The 20,283-nt window shown below is 42.5% G+C and overlaps 1 protein-coding gene across 1 annotated transcript in view; it reads left to right on the top strand.

Annotated features, from left to right (window-relative positions):
- Positions 1-2,678, top strand: part of epg5 (ectopic P-granules autophagy protein 5 homolog (C. elegans)) — a 29,029-nt gene extending 26,351 nt beyond the window's left edge. Inside the window, exon 45 of the mRNA XM_035378654.1 lies at positions 38-2,678. Coding sequence (XP_035234545.1) covers positions 38-220 — 183 coding nt within the window. The 3' untranslated portion in view covers positions 221-2,678. The remainder of the gene's footprint in view (positions 1-37) is intronic.
- Positions 2,679-20,283: the final 17,605 nt, after the last annotated feature.

The raw sequence follows: 20,283 nt of genomic DNA, 5'->3' as shown, positions 1-20,283 counted from the left end.
TGGTTTGGTTTAATGTCCAAACCCGGTCTCTCCCCAGGCTCTGGCTGCTCTTGAAGGCATGCCCGGCAGTAAGCAGTACGCTGAGTTCCAGGAGACCCTGGGCCAGGCCTGCCAGTTCATCCGCTACCCCGGGCACTGCCTGCTGGACGCCATCAGTCTGCTGGCCCTGCTGGTCAACTCCCTGTACACGGACCTGCACTACTTGGACATCATACGCTAGTGCCCCGCTCCTGGCAGGACAGCGCCCCCTGGAGGACGGGAGGCCCTCAGTCACAGTGACAGTGAGCAGGTGTCAGTTACTAACCCAGACCCAGACGCAGGCTATTCGACTGTGAAGCGCTGTGCTCCGCCGCGCGGTGCGGACCCTCCGGCGATGACCTCACCGCTCCTTTGGGCTCCAAGCTTCAGTCTGACTCTGCACCTTTAAGCTCCCAAAGGATCAGTGGTTCAAAGCTGCGGTACATTAGCTCACGCTTTTGCTTTCTTTTAACTAAGGCCGCTATTCAACCTGACAGCGATGCGCTTCGTCCGTCACCGTCTGAAAGAATAGGAGTGTTATTCTGAACGTATGTAAACTGCATGTTTCTCCTGGTCTGGAAGTTTGCGCCTTTACGTTCACACGCGGTTGTCTGTTAGAAGCCTTTTAATTTTGCGGGTTTTTGCCAAAACGTAACAATCTCATCCCACTGGATTGTGGGTAATTTGGGGTGCTTTATAGACTTTACCTTTATGCCTTCCTTACCCTGTCTGCTTTAAGCATTTATGTAGGCCAATTTTGTATTGTTTTGAAAGATACTGGGATGTCCTATAACAGAACAAGGAACCGTGCCCTGTTTAAGTGTAATGTCCAACATGAAGTTTGCACTAAAGTTATGACTGGAATGACTTCTTCAGTCTTGTCAATAGCTACAGTATGTGCTTCATTTTTGCTTGTAATATATAATGGTGTATAATAGATAAAATATATTAGAACTGCATTTTGAATTTTAAGTTGTAAATTAAAATGTCCAACGTTGCATTGAACATATATTTAAAATCACTATGTACAATTTTCTCCTCCTTTTATCGTGATTCTATTTGGTTACACATGTTAGCAGAGATTCATTGCAGTCACCCTGTCCAGGTTAGCATGGAATTTGGAATGAATTGCATCTGAATGCTTTCGTTCTATCCCAGATCCACTGGCAGGATATGCAGTGTTGCACGCAGCAACAGAACGCGTAGACATACCCCATACGTATATTAGCGTCCAGCATGCTAACTGCATTATGTTTCCCAGAGCCTGCTGCATCTCAGCCTGCACTAGAAGTGATGGCTAGCACACGTACAGTAAGGTAAGCACACTTTGGTTAAACAGATAATGGACTGTTTGCCTGCCTTCTCTGATAGCAGAGGGCACCATTGACTGCATGAATCCAGTAGCTTGAAAGCACCCAATAAGTCCAGGAACAAATCAGGGTCCTGCTCTAAATAATTAAATTAGGTTCTGACATCGTACGCTTTGACTGAGTGCTTACTTTTTAGGGCTACTAAGATGGGCACAATTTACTCAAAGCTTACGTTAGGCTTAACGGGTCAGTCAGTCTTCAGCCTTCAACCCAACTGACCCCGAAGGCTTTTCTTTTAAGTGTACTTGCCTACTGAGTACAGTACCTGATTCATAACCTCCATATGCTTGTCAAGAGTTACTCTTTCAAGATAATGATGACTCGACTTGAACACGTGACTTGCTGAGCATAGCACTTTAGATGTTGGCGGAGTAAAGCAATAGATTGCTTCCCTTATTCAGTTGCTATGTCTGTATAAAAAATGCATTCTAAGTTAATTATATAATGGTAACAAATATGGGGGTACCAAATGTGGTGACATTTAAATATTTATTTAAAAAGGTATGCCATTTTAAGACTGGCGATCTGCCCGGGGTGTATTCCTGCCTCTCCCCCAATGCATGCTGGGATAGGCTCCGTCATCCCCCGTGACCCTGACCAGGATAGGCAGGTTACGTAATGGATGGATGGATGGATGCTATTTTAGCTTGTCTTCATATTATTAATTTGGAGGTAGGTTTAAATTGCGATAAAATGACATTGGTCGAATAAGCAACACATGTAAAACCATTGTTGTCCACTGGGAAACAAAATCCACAGAGCTGAAATTTTTCATATGCTTGTCCTGGTTAAGTTACCCATTTCCTGAGTTGATTGAATTGAAATGGAATTCAGCCAAACCCTGTGCTCGACTAGCTTACCGCTATGCCACCCTTCAGGTTGTAGAATACAGTAGGACCAGAAAATATAAGCAGGGATGCACTGACAGAGGGCTAGAATGTTGACAGTACACATAAGCACACGTGTTTTTAGGTGGTTAAAACACTTGAGGAGAGCAAACCAAGTTCGAAAACGTTTCTGACAAAATATGTTTATGATCAAAGTATCATAGCAGTCAATCCACAGCTGTACAGTGTTGCACATGCCTTAACTATGTGCTTGCAGTGTGTCGTGGGTTTATGATGTTTTGTGCCATATCTCTGTGTTTGACTGAGTGCACTGTTGATTACAGTCAGTGTATACAATAAAATGCCAGACAAGCTGGTTGTACATTTCCGTCTGTTTCTAAATAAGACCTGCCTTGGACCACTGTCGATGTGATCAAATAAAGACATTGGTTGTTTAACGTGATGGAGTTGGGCAGTTTATTGCGTGGTGTGGGCGGCTTTGAATACTGCAGGTTAGTCAACTCTCCTATTTATTATGTTTATTAATTAAAATGTCCCTCTTTGTTCCTTTACAGATTCATAGTAATTCATAATTCATTCAAGTTTCTTGTTCTATTATGAAAGAAATATGTGCTGCCCTGTCATTGTTTTCAGAGCAAATAAAAATGTTTTAAGCTTTCCCAGGCCACTATTGCAGAATCCTTTGCAGAATTGCATGCAAAGTTTCATATATTGTGAACATAAGCAGTATATACATATTTATTAAATGTAAATTGTGTAAGTTGCTCTGGACAACAGCTAAATACCTAAAATGCTAACGTAAAATTTAAATGATCCATATTGCCAGTGTAGTTTGTTCCATTTTAAAGGCCATCAGTGGTCACACAATCCATCAAGTCTGTTCTGGACTATATCTAGGCCAAGAAATGCTGAAGTTCACAGTAACTAAATGAGTAGTCTGCTCATGGTATTGATTTCCGTTCTGAATTGTGAATTGTGCTGTAGAAGGAGTGTCTTCATTGTCCCAACGTGTTCACTTAAAAAGTGGTCAATATTTCCCAAGCAGTTGGCTTATCTCCCACTGAGAACCGCTGGTGGCAGGTAGACCTTGGGTACCCACTGTGGAGAAACTACTGCAGTGCTAGCCCATGTGAACCTAGCCAGCTTTGAACCAGTCCTACCCTGGTGGTACGAGGCCAGTGTGACCATTTGCATACCGTATAGTGGACGGCAGTGTAGTATAATGGGTAAGGAGCTGGTCTTGTAACCTTGTCACAGGTTCGATTCCCAGGTAGGGCACTGCCATTGTACCCTTGAGAAAGGTACTTAACCTGCATTGCTTCAGTATATGTCCAGCTGTATTAATGGGTGTAAAAAGTTGTGTAAGTCGCTCTGGATAAGAGTGTCTGCTAAATGACTGTAAAGTAATGTATTTATTATGGTTTGTTTGTAGTCATTCACACAATGTGCTTTGTGCAAGAGCCACTCCCTTCTGCAGCTGCAAACCCTCGACTGTCCAGATCATTGCCCTGTCATTGCTCTGCCTGTCTGCTGCACCTGGTCCCCTGTAGCTTTTGAAGGGCATCAGAGGGTTTTTTAAGGGACACAAATTAATTTAAATATCGCGGGCGGCACAAACGCCTTTCAGGGGTCCTGAGCCGTGGTGACGAGCTTGTGCACACGTGTAGCACACGTATGCTACAGTATGTGTGGCGTGTTGTACAGAAACATAACCGCTCCACGCTGATAAAGAGCATCACCTGCTCTGTTGTGCTGTACCTTTTACGACAGAGCACTGTTATGCCAACAGAGATAGCCAGACAAAGGGAAATGGAGGCTGCGATGAAACTTTGTCTGTGATGTTCAGTGAACTTCTGAGAACAGAATGTCCAAATCGTGTGCTAGACACGCATACCTAGACAACAGTCTGCCGTCTATCGCTCCGAGAGGCGGGGGAGGGAGGGAGGGAGGGAGGGGGGGAGGGAGGGAGGGAGGGAGGGGGGGAGGGAGAGAGAGAGAGAGGGAGGGTGGTGAGAGAGCCGCTTACATCTGTCTCTGAATCCTCAAGCTTTGGCCCGGGCTTTGGGAAGACGGCGGTTGCCATGGAGATTTCTAGACATCTCTGTCAGTGGGACACGGAGGGAAAGAAAATCGGCGCCGGTGGCCAAAAACAGCTATTGAGAGAGGCTGGCTAAGACCCGCTCCACTTTCAGATGTGCGCGCCCATAGGCGCCAGCGCATGCCCGCTGTGAGTCATTCCAGTTCGCGGGTTTAAAATGTGAGAACTCCGCCGAATCCACCCCCTTCTGGCGCAATCTGCCGTTTGTCCTTTAAGATTGCGTTGTCGTTTGATGAGTTATTAATTAGTAATCTCAGGATATTCGTCTTTAATATTCGTCTGGTTTGTTTGCTTAGAAAGTCTAACGTTTGACTCAGGTAGAAAGGTAACCGACCGTTTAAGGTCAGCTATAGGGAGTGCAATTTGTTTGGTTTGTCCAGTAGGTGGCGATAATGTACAGTTTAACAACTGTAAAACCTTGACCATAATTTCCCAACGGGGTTAGTTTTGGGTAAATTTTCGGTAAGTTTTGGGTTAGTTGTGCTTGCGCAACAGCTTTGAGCTTGTACTGTGAGCATGGATTTGGGCAGTACAATGTCCAACTGCTGTGCAGTGATCATAGATGACTGTTTCAAAGATTTCTGTGGCTTTGTGGGAATGCTACATAGATTCTGAGGCTCAACCTGAACAGTAGCAAGGGCTCTGACTTTAACCGGCCTCATCAGTGGGAGTTCCAGTGAGATCAAGCACCTCGCCTTCATTGCTTCTCAGAACATTCACACTGACATTGGAAGCCACCACCTCTTCTCCTGCAGACACCACAGGTGAAATATGAATTGCATTTAGCTGTTAGAGGCTTTCATTTTTAACCATAGATAACTGTCCTGGAATAATGTCAATTGCTAGTCTTTTAGGTCATTTACCACCACATAATTGTAAAGGTCTTAAAAATCCTTGGATGAAAGGGAACATAAAATGAAGGTATTTTTCTAATCATTATTTCCTTCCTATGGGTTTTAAGTCCTGTAATAAAATCTTTTTAAATGCAAAATTGTCACACATGCACTTCCCCAGCAAATTCTTTAAATTATGAAGTACTTAAGCACATCAAGATTGCTTTGGGCATGAATAATGAATTTATAATGTACAGCTGGCCGCCTTGTGTTACCACTCAAACCTAACATAAAGGTGTGTAAAGATTGTGATACATTGTGGTGAACTGTAGTACATTGTGATACATTGCAGTGCATTGTGGTAAATTGTAGCATATTGTGATAAGTTATAAAAAGGGGGACTGCAATGCCTGTCCTTTCAGCACTCAGCATGTAAAGGTCAGGAATGGTCATGGGCTTGTGTACACCCATCCTCTGTCGAGTGGCTGCACAGGTAGCACCAGCAGCTTTTCCAGACACATTCGGAAACTAAGGTGTCAACCAGACACCTCTCAAGTGTACTTACAGAACTTTTGATTCTGGTTGAAACGCACCCTTCAAATACAGTGTTAAGGTTCAGGGAAGGTGGAAGTATATCACCAGCGTTATTGATTGAAGTAGGTTGGGTACAATCAAGTTCTGGTGACAAACAACCTTCTCAAGTAAATAGCATCATGATTCAATTTTATTAAGACTAAATAATATAGTTCTTTGCTGTTGATGAGGTCGCGACCTAGGAAGTGGTACTCATATCCTGTTTTCCTCTACATATAGAGTGCAGAAATCACAGCTACCCTTCAAATGGATGTTCAATGAGAACTCAGAGTGCCTCTGGGCTCTGTGACTTCAAAGAGTAGCGGTCTTGGAAAGGTGGAGAGCAAAGAGGTCACATCTTTCCTTTTAGACAAAAATGGATCTGTATTAGTCTATGATTCATACCAAGGCAGTGAATGCAGTTTGCTACTCTACTTACACTCGTGTTTTCATGTTTATTTAAAACAAGTAAGCTGATCTTGACCGTATTGAAAGCAGCACAAACAAGAAGTTACGGCGTTTGTCTTTATTTAAATGGTTCTCGTCTGTTTTATAGCAGGACGTGCATTGCTTAGGGTGGGAGAGTTTCTGTCGTCTTCCTTCTCGGAGCCAAGATCTTTTTACCAAGACCACGGAGCTGAAACTTTCCTCCTCTTGTCTCACAGCGTTTACTGCTTTCTGCCCATTCTCCAATATTTGCAGCGGTTCTCTGCGAATAGCCCGGGGCAGATGAGGTCTGATTGATTTTGTTTAGCCGTTTTACAGCAGGGTGCTGTTAGCACTGGCTCAGAGCACGCTCGGCAAGGATCTATGAAGTCAGTGGTGCAGAGTAAGCCCACAACAGCCAATTTTCTGCTCGAGAAGAGACTCCAGCAACTCGTCAAAAAAGGACTCCTTGTTACATTTTGTACTTTACCTGTTGAATGAGACAACAGAATATTTAAGCAAGTGAAGAACACTGATATTGTGCTTTGCTTGTTTGGTAGCTAGTCTCTCAGGGAAAGGCAATGGAGAATTATGTTTATTTCAGGACTGTTGGTTGACAGTGTGGTCCCACACCCCGGTCTGATAGACCTAAATGAATGCACCAGGATCCCCTACTGATGAAAAGAGAATTTGTATAGATCCTTTCATGTACTTATATTTCACATTTGCCACAGCAGAAAATGAGTTTTCGTGAGGTTTATAAGAATTAAAAATGTTATGTAATCTATATAATATCAGAAAACGGAAACCAATGGTAATTTATACATTGGATTTAACAGGAGCCTATTCTCCAGGCCCCATGCACTACCCCAGGATAATAGTTATATAACTTTACCCAATAATCACCTTGGATCAGATCAAGTTCATTCCACAGTAATATGTGGATTATTCATAGTTAATAATGTGTTATACCTGTTTTATACCTGATATATTATATATTATATACTCTCTCGTTATTTAACATCAGTTAATTTACTCAGTAGGATATTATTCATGAGCTACCCTTCAGGTTTATCTATATAACTAGAGTGCAGTTTTCATTGGGTGAAATCCTACTACAGGAAAAATGATATGCAATGCTATACTATGCAACACGCATATGTTTAATTCGTTGCTTTTTTTCCTTTTTAATTTTCGAAGCAACATATAAGTCCAACTCATTTTCATAATGACTTTTAGACATTTCTTATATAAGATGCATCTGTGGCAGACTTTGATCTTATTTCCTGCCAACTAAAAATGTCAGCTCAAAGTGCCAGTTTAGGCAGTAGGGGTGTGTGCTCACAGAAAGGAAATCGTTTCCCACATTGCTGTACCCGACGCCGCTCAGCGAGAACACGATGAGCCGAGTCGTGTCCTCTCCCTATTAGAGACGTTTTAATCAAACAGCTTTCCTGCGTCGTTTCATATATCCAGATTGCATAGACATGTGGCGCGTGCCTCATGTTTTTTTAATGTCCAGCATTTTCCGTTGACTGTAAGATCTCGCGACTAATTTGTATTCCGGGGAAGTGCGTGTCTTAAGCGGCAGCGTCCCTGCCGGATGCGAAATTACTGTGCGGAGTCGAGCCGCGAGACAATGGCGATCGTGATAGCCTTTACCTCGCCTGACCTCTGGAGCCTCACGAGTCCTTCTCCGTCAACACATCATTGATAAAAACGCACTCGCACTAAGAGCTTAACTACTCATCTGCTTCCATCTGGTAAAAATTACTTTGTCCTTTGTGTCATGTGTTTTCATTGTGCCAGCTGGCCCCCTAGGCGGAGGTGTCAACACTGGTGAGATAAAAGGAATAGATGTAATTTGTAAAAAAAAAAACACTCATTACAATGCAAATATTGTACATTTCCATTATGTCTTTAGGTCACATATGTTCAAATGTGTACATTCTGCCTTGTTCTCTACGTGTGCATTTGTTATGAAATTCATTTGCATGATTACCACTTGTGCACCTGCTAAAGGTGAGTTTGACCCCTAGCACTAAAACAAGAGAACAATTATTTTCTCTCTTTAGGGACCTAGCTATTCAGCTGAGAGAGCTGACTGAATCTATTGGCGTGCCCTAAACTCCTCAACGATAAAATCTGCAGCAGACCAATCTCCACTGCATTTAGCTTTAATGAAATGTTACCAAGGCACTGTTTTGTCCATGAAACATGAAATGTCAGCTGTGTTCTCAGTCACCATGCCTTCTACGGAACTTAACCGCACTCACGTGGGAATGAACCCATTTGACCTCAGCTGTTTGCCGCCAGTGAGACAACAATGGGCAACAACACACCATCTATCACTGCCAATCAGGCAGAAGTAATCACTCTTTCTCAGCTCTATGTTACAGGCCTAGCCCCTGGGGTATGCAGCACTAACAGTCAGACAGAAGCAATCGCTTCCCGACTCAGTCCCGTGCTGAAAGGAAACCTCACTTTACCTCAGATGACACCATCCGCAAGATACGCGTACTAAAGCAGCCTATGAATATTTCTGCATTGTATGAGCCAGGTTATTCCATTCTACAGCAAAACATAAAGGCACCTCTGCTGTCCAATATGACAGTAAACCCCAGGGAATGTTTTTATAATGCGGAAAATGTATAAAGCGGGGTGTTAATGATAATTGGAAGAGCTGCAAGAGAATAATTATTTATAAAAAACTGCCAATGTCATTATTTTGTTATATAAAACAGTAGCCACATGCACACACACACACACAGACACACATAGAGAGAGAGAGAGACAAAGAGATACACATGTGTATATAAAATACATATTAAATATAAAACTAATTGAAATGCTAAATAAAATGCTAATTATTTACTATGTAAGTAAAATATTTTCAGGGGTGCTGGAATTCAGACACCATGTAAATCGTAATTCAGTGACAACTATTTGAAAGGATAGTTCCAGCAAAAACTGGGTCAATGAAAAACTAAAATGGAAATACATCTTTTTTTAAAGAAAAAAGAAAAGCACAAACACCATAAGATTCTCCATCTGCATAATCAGCCTGGTATCACCTCACGGAACCTGCCATTTTACCTGTGCTCTGGACCATGGGCTGGAGCTTGGAGGAAAATGGCTTTAGCAAGACAAGTGTTTGGGGACATATTTACAGTCTGTATTTGTGTGCTGAGATTTTAATATTAAAATTCCAAATAGTTGAGAGAATTAACAAAAACAAAAAAAAAATCAAAACTTTGATGACGATTGGTGTTGATCTGCCCTAATGTGTTGCACTTATGTGGGAGATCCTTTTGGTATTACGCCATAAATTAATTTCATGATGTATTCGCACCTGCTCAGGAAAGACAGTGATGGATTGGGTTTAATTTCTTTGGCGAGCAGTTCATCCGCAATATTTATACTGGCGAAAAGGGACCAAACAATCACATTAAATCATGTGCAAAACTGAATCCTGTGCAGTTGCATCAGTTGTTATCACCAACTGCACTGCAGTTTTTTCCTCCTTAGACTGTGAATGATGGTATCACAGTTGATCTTCATGTTACAAAGCAGGTGAAACACATCTCATGTTGCAACCCTCTTTACAGTTATTTACAATTCAATAACATTGTTCTGCTCTTGCGTTTGGGAGGTATGCCTTTTGAAGTAGAACAACGGTTAGAAGGTATAAATGCACACTAAGAAATCTGGATTACTGCCCATGTATTTATAGCAGGAAAAGGAACATATCTCAAAGATAGCTTCTGTGTCGTTGGGACCTCATTTAGCAGGTGACCTGACAAATCAGGTCGGAACTGCAGCTGTTTTAAATCATCTTCCATCACTCATCCGCTCTCTCCATTGAAAATGATTTATTTGCTTTGCTGTTTTATTTTTTGGATGACTAATATTTTGGGGTCTTTATTTCAGTGAAAACTAAGATGTCCACTCTTATGCTGTTCATTTTTCCCGTTTGTATATGAAGAATCTTGATTGGCTGTCAGTGGCTAGCTGCTGAGAACTGAGCCAATCGGGGGATAAGATGACGCAAACCGAGCATCAGCTGAACTTCCATGAAGTAAACTATACTGTCGCAGAAACGGTGCTTCCGCTGTTCATAATCCAAAAATGAACTGGAGCAAATGTGAACAATTCTAAAAATAAATCAAACCTAATTTGAAGGGCTTGTCAATAGATGTGGGAAAAACAAAGTTGCATATGTTTAGATTTATTCACATAATTTAAATGATATGCTTATTTTGTGAGATAAACCATCTTAAACGATCTTGTTTTTAAGAGTTTGTAGTTTGAACCCTGTCTGACATTTTGACTGACTTTGTTCTGACTGCCCACACTCAGAGTGCCAGAGTACATTCAGGAAAGGACTGTTGTTTTAATGGACGCTGGCATGTCTTGTACCATAAAGAATTATCATTTGTCCCCAGGAATCCCTTGTCCTGGCCAATCTGAGCTCATCAGATTGAAACACGGAGAGCTGACAATAACTATAGCCAATGTCCTGAGAAACACAGAATATTACTTTGAGGTGCATTTGATGAGATTTTTAAAGTCATTATTTGGTTTGTTTAGTAACATGGGGAAACTTTAACACCATTAACTCTGAGGTGAATTTAAACAGCAGTTTACCCTTAGTAAGGGAATAATCATATTAAAATCCAGAGGAATGATCACCCTAGGGCAGCAGTGTTGTATAATGGATAGGGGAATTAACTCAGAGATAATAGGGGTTTGAATCCAAAGTGGGGCTCTGCCATTGCACTGTTGAGAAAGATAACTAACCCGAATCACATCTGTAAATATCCAGCTGTGGAAAGTGTATCTAACTGTGGATGTGTTCGTTGTTCGAGATAAGGGTGTCTGTTCAGTTATGGAGAAAAGTCCCGCAAGGCTTATACAGGTACATGGGAATGAATGTAATTCAAACTGGTGTTGTTTTCAGATGCAAACATCCATTTTTCTTAAAGCATGAATGGAGACGGGTGTCTGTGACACGATGTTTATGAGGATAATAAATATAACGACAGAAATAATGCACAGCTCACGCCGCTGCAGCAAGAGCTGAATTTGGCACAATGACTGAACTCACCTGGTATGCGAGTGCAATGGAGGAACTGAATCAGTTGTGTATCTAAGTACAGGCATGTGTCTGGTACAGGGCCCATGCGTGCCCTGAAGAGAATTAACATTACACAGCCCCCTGGGGGTCACATGACTCATGAGCTCTGAGCTCTGGGGAGTGGGGAAGGGAAGAGGCCCTACTAACATTAACACCATGTTGCCATAGCAGCCAGGTGTGATGACCAAGGACCACTGAGTGCAAAAAGGGCCATCAGGAAATAAAAAAAAGACCTGTTACACAACCAGAATCTCACTCCTGGTGAATGAACAGGTATTATACAGATGTGCTATTAATAGATTTTGTGTGCTTGCACAGTGATGTGTGCAACAGACAATCATTAATTTAGCAGATTGTCTCCTTTGAAGTTATGTGTCAGTCACGATCAACTACATGCATACTTTGAGATTGTTTGTTTCCAATTTATCACTTTCTTAATTACACAAAAAAAACATTGCAAGGTACATTCAGTGCTTAAATATGTCTGTGGTCTGTTGCTGTCTGGATCGCTGCCAAGTTGCCATAGATACCATTATGGAGGTCAGCTGCCTCTGGCAATTTTAGAGTCTGGAGCTTTCTCTCCAACCATTCTCAGCTCAGTACAAATTAAAACCCACACATCCATGACCTGCTCAGCCTCCAAATATTAAAATACAGCACCTGGACACTTGTCTATGCACACAGGCTGATGTTTTTATCCAGGCACTCTCATCACAACAATTTATTCAGTTGTGCTTCACTTATGCTGAATGAAATGTGAATTGAACATGAGTGTGTTATTTGTTCCTGTTCTAATCTCAGATCAAATAATCATTTAATGCACATGAATCACACATGAATCATGTAGCAATCTCTATTATGATTAAACCTTTAAAGACCCTCTGCACTCACTTCTTGTATTTAAAGTGATCTAAGACACATATTAGGATGCATGCTTGATTTTGACAAATTCATAGGCAGGAAAAAAATGAAAAAAGTGCTGTTGATATAAAGTACCTAATTTCTAAACATGAGAGCTGGTGTGTCTGGTCTGTAATGGATTTGTTCACTTCTGATTGGCAGAACACTAAAGGGAAGCACTGCTGATTGGTTAAGATGTGAATTGCCAGGACCATTGCATGAGTAACCTGGACTCAAAAATACCAACACTGAATCAACCAGGTTACTTACGCAAACTTCTTATTCTTTGCGGCTTTTAGGATAAAATCAGCAGTTGTTTTTTGCACTTTGATAGCGAAAGTATGCATAATTTGGTATGCAATATTTCACTATTCTTGAGGGTTTTTATCCTTAACAAACCGAGAGATCCACATTTCAACCTCTGAGCCTCACGTCCATAATAAACCCCGAGATCCACATCATAATTATATAGAAAGCCAGCTGAGGCCAAGGGTTGAGAAGCTATTTAATCTCTGCTTTTTTCCTAATATGTAAATCAGATGTGTCCCGATGTGTCTATTTGCATACGTCGTGATGCTCGAGATGTGTGGAGCGCTGGGTGTGAACCTGCCGTGTGCAGTTTCAGATTAGAACATTCGGGGATACACCCAAGGACCCGTCTTGTTCTATTTCAGTCATGCTTTAAAAAAAGCACAAACCTCCCTTGATCTCTCACAGCCTGCTTCACCCTCCCTTCTTTCTGTCTCTCTCTCTGTCTCTCTCTCTCTCTCTCTCGGTTTCCCTGTCTATCCAATACTTTCTGTTCTTTCTGTCTCTCTTCTCCCTCTCTCCCCCCTCCCTCGTTCTCTACCCTTTTTTGTTATCTCCACCGCACACGCAGTCCTCGCACTGCCAGTGTGTTTCCCGGTGCTCTCAGACATGGGAGTGGGCGGCGTCTGGCAGACTGTTACCGCAGCAGGGTCCAGCGTCCACCACCCCCGCCGCCCGTGTGTTGGGGCTAGCACTCTCCGATCGTGCCTGTGGGGGGGGGGGGGGGGGGCTGAGGGAGGGAGGGAGAGAGGCACAGTCTCAGCTCAGGGCCAGAATCACAGCTGAATATTAAACAATGCTGTCTGACACAGTTAATATATTCACTGATGGATTCATACTGTATCCCAGTGAATCCTCTCTGAATATTTTCTAATCTCAAACTGGATCAGAGAGGAGAGAGATGGAATCTGTGTATATGAAGTTTTTTTTTTTTTTGCTGTGATGTTTGTGAGAAAGAATAATTAAGGTTATGGATAATCAACATAATGATCTAGCAATTTGATGTGAGATTAATCACAAAAAAAATGCAAGTCCCACCTATCTCTATGCCGAACAGCCATTGCTTTGTTCTGCTTGTGTTCTGTTCAGAATGTCCTGTTCTTTGAGATGCAGCAGCTAAATGCAGAGTCAGAGCTCAGCTGAGATGAATTATGCCGTCTGCACAAACTTGGTCATTCAGATCATTAACTGCATGGAATGCATCTGGTGACACATAATCGTGCCTGACAAACTACGTTATCTTCCTGCAGATGATGTGCATTGCGTGTTGGGTCAAGCAAGGTCAAATTCTTGCATTTGCAGGAGAAACAAACACAAACACACAGATGTATTACTCAATAGATATTGTTGATACTGTGGTTCATCCAATATTGTGACTGAAGCAGTCTTTTGGTTGTAATATTGTATGGTGCACTGGTGCAATGGAAGCAATAGAAGACACACATGCCCTATAAATTAAATAATGCCCATGAACTTAAATGATGTCATAGCACTAGCTAATCTGTAATACCTCAGTCATTTAAGGCTAATGCTTCTCCCCTAGCTTTCTCAGGCTTTATGTCCGAGTTATGTGTGTTTGAGCGCATTCAAAAGGAACTAAAACAATCTTCAGCCTCCTTGCCAAAGTTGCATACATATGATGCAGATGTGAACTTTTGAAGTCCTCTTTTCCGCATTGACAGGGAGGCCCCTTGAAGGTCTAGATGTACTCTATCTTTATGTTACTGTTATTGCCTTAGGCCATGCAGCACCAACATCTGACTGTTTTCATAAGTGTGCTAATTGATTTATTTTGGTCTGACGCATGGACGAATTGAACCGCAGTGTAAGACCTCTTGTTTTGCATTGATGTCTTTGTGCACTAATATGTCGAAGCAACTGCAAATCGTACTTTCTGGCTGATCTCTTAATGATTACACAGCTCTTGATGTCACTGTTTTGGTATTTTCACAGAGCACGTGTTTGAATTTATATTCAGCTGCTTTGTAATTGCAAACATCAGTTATGTGTGACAGAGCTTTGAACATCTGAACCTTTAACCACCATCTACTGATGTGATTCCCAGGGTGAGCATCGTATTACTTTTTCACTTCTTTGTTACATTACTGTGCCTTTTTACAATCATTACCAAAGCGTGCATTGTTCTCCTTACTTTAAACTGTGTAATTGTCGGCAGTCCTGATCTTGAGATTAAAATATAAACATGTTCAGGAGGATACACAGTATGATTTGCCCTTGGACAACAGGAAATGATGTAAGGAACAATAATGCGCTCACCAGGGAGAACTGACACTTTTGCGGTTAGCTACTTTGATGGCTACGGTGGTACATGAAGCCCCACCCCCGTCACTGTACAGAGCTGTCAGCAGAAATTTGTGGGATTATAATGGAGCTCCAGATGGCTTCCTGGGGCGCATGAGACCCTTGCCGGGGGTGTAACAGACTTTAAACGCCCTGGAGTTGCACGATCATGGAGTCATTCTAAAGGCTGGGTTGGTTGGCACTGCCGTGCTGTTGGAGACTGCCCCCGACCCTCTGCGCTTGTGCCCGGGCCTCTAAGGACCTGACGCCAGCTGCCATCGTCTGTCAGAGGACCCGCCTCCTTCCCGCCTCCTCTTAGTCACTCCGCTCATTTGCAGTTCTATTCTGTCCTTCAGAAAGGGGGTGGGATGGTGACTCGTGGGCGGATGGATGCTGCACATCATGGCCCCTTCCGGCCCAACTGCCCCCAGACCCCCCACCCCCCCACCCCCCCAACACCCGGGCCCCTCCCATCGCCGGACGTCAAACCCTGGCAGTCTGTGACAGCCTTTTCTCTGTCTTCTCAGAAGAAAGAGTTCCAAAAGGCTCTTCTGTGTGTCTCTGTAGAGGAACCATGTCTAGTTCATGGTTTCTTTGTCAGTAAAAATGGTTCAACCTTGGAGATTTCACACTGTTCTCACCTACCGTAGATGGTTCCATAAAGAACTAGAATGGGTTCCCCTATAGAGACAAGCCAACGAAGGCTTTTTTCTGAACATGTGGCTGCAAATTGGTGATGCCCAGCCTTTCTGCTTTAACCTTATGGTGTCCTAACTCTGGAGGGACGTGCAGTGGCTGTCGCTTCTCTTGAAGTGCAAACCTAGAAAGCCACATCACAAAGCCTCTAAACCTGAGCATGCTCTGCAGCTGGGGAGAAGTGTCTGGTGAGTAGGTTGCAGAGATGAAAACAGCTCTCTTCTCTACTGGGTACATGCAGATTTTTATTAACTCTTTGTCTTATAATCAAAATGAGTCACCTGACACCCTAGAAAAAGAGTTATTGCATTGTGTTGTCTTGTATGAAGCAGTCTCCACCAGACTATTGGAAAATGTTGTAATCTCAGGCCAGATGGTTAGCACTAGCCTATTATCCAAGGTGGCAAATTATGAGAGTATAACATTGAGTCATGTAAAGTTCAAATGAATCAGTGTTGTTTATTGTTCATTACATGCTGCAAAAGATAGGACTCCAGCACAGAGACTCGTTCTAAAACTACCTTCAGGAACTGAGTTCATTTCTTGCAGTACAATCTGTTCTGATTTGAATGACTGGATTCCACTTGCTCCTCCTTCATATGCTATTTAAGTAGCCCCTCCATCGTGTACAGTGTCTGTTCGAGATCCTGCTGGTTGAGGAAAGTACCAGGAACAAAATGTTCCCAACCAAAATACTGTATGCTCCTTGCTTGCTGGAGTCCTGTACAACAGAATTTAATTGAACTGTGGTATAAAAATACCTTGTTTTATGTGCACAGTCAGTAAAAAGACTGTGGATAATAGGCTCAGAGGGAGAAAGTGTTAGAATCAGCTTGGAGGGAGTCTTTCAGCGATTACATAATACGCATCCTAGAATGCATCCATAAATACCAACAGAGAAGATATACAGTAGATAGCTGACATCATGAGGGTGGCAGGATATGCTTAGGAGGGAGTCATTGAAGAGAGGGAAGTTTCAGTGCTTATGCCCTCAACTCCTGACTGTAGAAGCAAAAGGCGGGGGGGGGGGAGGGGGGAGCCCTGAAAAATGGGGTGCAGGTGAGTATCTTGTGGGGGTTGGGAAGGGCCCCATCTGGAGCAGAGAGGAAAGCGTGGGCGTACGTGGGCAGACAAAATGGAGGGTTATTATGCAGTTCCTGGTACCGGCTTTCCACAATCGATGCACACTGCTCCTCTCTCTCTCTCTCTTTCTCTCACACACACACACACAAACATGCATGCATGCGCGCACACACACACACCCACCCTGCCTTCCTTACATTTTCTTTCTCTGTCTCTCTCCCTCAGTCCTGATTCTCTTCTCTACTGCCAAAGATACACTACCATGAAAAGGACATGTGATTGAACCAAATGCACATTTTTGGATGCACACACTGTTCTCCTGTAAAGATTAGTATATTTGGAAAAGTTAATAGAGACCATGTTTCATATTGGCAACAGGTACACACAGTAAAAACACAAAACATTTATCTTTTCCTTGTGTCCTGCTCATTACTGCAGATATATATTTGCCATCAGATCAGGTCCATTGGTTGTGATTTCCCTCGCATGGAGCGACATAGCTCAGGAGGTAAGAGCAGTTGTCTGGCAGTCGGAGGGTTGCTGGTTCGAACCCCCTGTGTCTCTGAGCAAGACACCTAACTCCTAATTGCTCCCAACGAGCTGATTGGTACCTTGCATGGCAGCCTTTCACTGTTGGTGTGTGAATGGATGAATGAGAGGCATCAATTGTTAAGCACTTCGGATAAAAGCGCTTTACATTTACCGTTGTGGCAAACGCGCCTGCCACAGGCCACCGAATTTGCTTTCCAAGGGGCCCTCCAGCACAGAGACACAGGGAGACGACGTTCAAACAAACCCACATTTAATTGTGAGGTTGCCAAGATGTTACAACCAAGGAGCAGATGTCAAACACTGTCATGACAGAGAGGCTCTCCCTTGTGTGGGTGGGGATGGCAGATTTAACCTGTGCACACTGATTACCTCACTACGCACAGGTGCAGCCACCCCTGTTCCCGGATCCGATTAGCCTGGCTAATTATCTAATTAGCCAGGTCTAATCAACTTGACCCAGGGCAGGTGTGGCTGCTTGAACCAGCCATCCCCACACCACAACCATTTACCATGGTGAGGTCTCATCAGTCACGCACGTTCTGTTCCAGCATGAGCACAGATTAGCGGACGGGACCTCCACACCTGCCTGGAGGACCATGGATTCAAATCAGTGGAGCATTCTGTCGTGACCCACAGAAACACACAGAGCTTGGGTTACAATTAAAATCCAGCTGTTTGAATGAGTAATGGGAGCAATATAGCCGGTAATCAAGCAGATGAAGCAGAGGCACAACTCTTTATTGAAATCTACTTGCGCTTGATTATGCTGTACAGTGCAATGCCTGCGGGAGCCGTGTTATGATTATTGCCTTTCATTTCTTCTGCTTTTTAATTACTCGTATCAGTCACGTTTGCCTTTCGGTGCAACAAAGAGCTTGATAATATTGCTTGTGGTGGAGATAGGAACAGATTCTGTGAAACTGGCAATGCACTTGTGTCCTAAAAGCTGTGTGTGTTCAGAAGGCCACAGCAAAATATCCAGTAGTACTGCAACTCTTAACAAATAACATTTAGTCCCACTCTGGAATGCGGGATCAAATGTTATCTGTTAAGAGTTGAATTAACAGTGTTAGAGTTGAATTAACACTGTGTGTTTTTTACAGTGTGGCATGACAACATGCACTTATATGCTCATAAAAGAAGTAAGTAAAATCAGTCATTTTAAAGCATGACCATCAGTGTGTTATGCAATAAAATGGAGTATGTGATTAGAGACCGACTATGTCATTTGTTGATATTTCCCTTTTGCTGAGAAGAACTTGAGCTGTCGAAGATTGTGTTGAGAAACAGGACTCCTGTAATGGCTTCCCAGTTTTGTCTCGTAGAAGAATAGTTCAATGTGTGCATTCGTGTGTGCGTTCATGTTCATGTTGTCTGTACACCAGAGGTAGATTGTTGAGAGCTAGTGCCTGTGTGTAAGAGGGTATAGGGGATGTGTTGTCTCCCTGCTCTCTTATGTCATGGTCCAGTGCCCTTCTGCAGGGCCCAGAGCTAAAGTAGAGATCAGACATCAGTGACCATAAATCCATTACATACATTCAGGTGCAGGACACTTCCTATGCTAGTTGTCTAAGTTCAATACAAGTGCATGTATACTGCAACATTATTTAACACAAACACCCATACACATTGTGAGATGGTTAGTATGAACATCTTTAAGCAATTTGTTTGTATATGGAGGGAAATACAAGTCAGCATTTTAGTGATAACAATCGCAACCCTACAATACAAGTTCATTTTTTTTAAACTGTTATATTCCAATCAACGTTTCTGTTGCCATTCAGTTTCTAGTACATAAACGATCATTTATCTGCATGAAATTGCATAAAATAGCGTGTCAGGGCTCACGAGTGTTTAATTTAATTGCCACAAATGGCGCTCGGTAAGTGAAAAGGCCAGATGCAGAGAGTGCCACCACATGGTGCCACAATCAAATGTTAGCTGACAGTTTGATTGGAATGAGTCACGCTTTCCAACAACATTCCCAAAGCCTAAACTTTAAAATGACATTCGGCGCTAAGCAGGGTGACACTGGAGCGGGGGGTCTACAGGATTTTAGGAGTTGACAGTCATTTTCATGGCATTAGGGGAACAATGGAGCAAAATGTGACACAAATGTTGTATCATTTGTGGCGTGTATTTGTATGCTAAAAGATTTTTATGTAGGCTTAATAATACACGATTAATTATAAATGAACAATCATGATAACTTGGTTGTCTGCTCGAAGCAGCCCGTATCTTGTGGTATGTAACTATAATTTCAGTGTGTGAACGGCAATCACTTGACAAGAGTGTCCTTGTGTCTAGCGTTGACACACATGTCAAAGCGTAAAATGTTACATAAGACACTGACATGCCGCTGCAATTATTATGAAAAGACAAAACACATAATTGCTGGTTATGCTTGGCATGGAGAATGCGGTGGAGCTCAGTTCCACCTACAAGGCCAGATTACACCACAATAGAAGCTATTAACTAGCTACCAGTATGTCTTACATCCATTGCTAACCATTGTTTTCAAGCCGGCGCCATGGCAATGTCAGACTGTTCCTCAAACCCACAACATCTTCCACTTCCCACTGAGAGGGGTTTCGGGGTTATTGTTTACCTGTGTTTATGTCTGAAAATACTCTGCTCATTTCTGGGGCTAAGTTGGGCACTTGTATCCCACAGGTTTTGTTTGTGGAGGAGAATTATTTTCGTAACAAAACAATCTATATAAACCCTGCTTAAAATAAATCTTTTCATTACTCCATTGAGTTCGGACTCCAGCAATCGAAATGATTTAAGCACAATGAAGTAAACTGCAGTTAAGAACAGTGTGTGGTGAGGAGAATGTTCAGAGGTAAAGTTCAAATGAGTTGAACGAATGGCACCGCTAAGACAACATTTTTAAATTCTCCACTCTTTTGGGGAAACGAAAATCTCAATTAAATTGAAGAATTCCAGCATAGAGGAAATGCCCTTCCTACACTAAAAGGTTCACATACAATTTGGTGCTATGTTCAGACATATGAAAGCAAAATAAAATAGGATTTTAAGGTATGAGTGATTCAAGAGAGTTGTCAACAGTTCTCTCAAAATTATTGCTTTTTTTTGTTGTTGTTTTTTTTCTCAAAAAATTTTGTTTTGGAGGTTT

Source organism: Anguilla anguilla, chromosome 10 (assembly GCF_013347855.1).
Source record: "Anguilla anguilla isolate fAngAng1 chromosome 10, fAngAng1.pri, whole genome shotgun sequence".
Lineage (NCBI taxonomy): Eukaryota > Metazoa > Chordata > Actinopteri > Anguilliformes > Anguillidae > Anguilla > Anguilla anguilla.
This window is presented reverse-complemented; position numbering and strand designations above follow the sequence as displayed.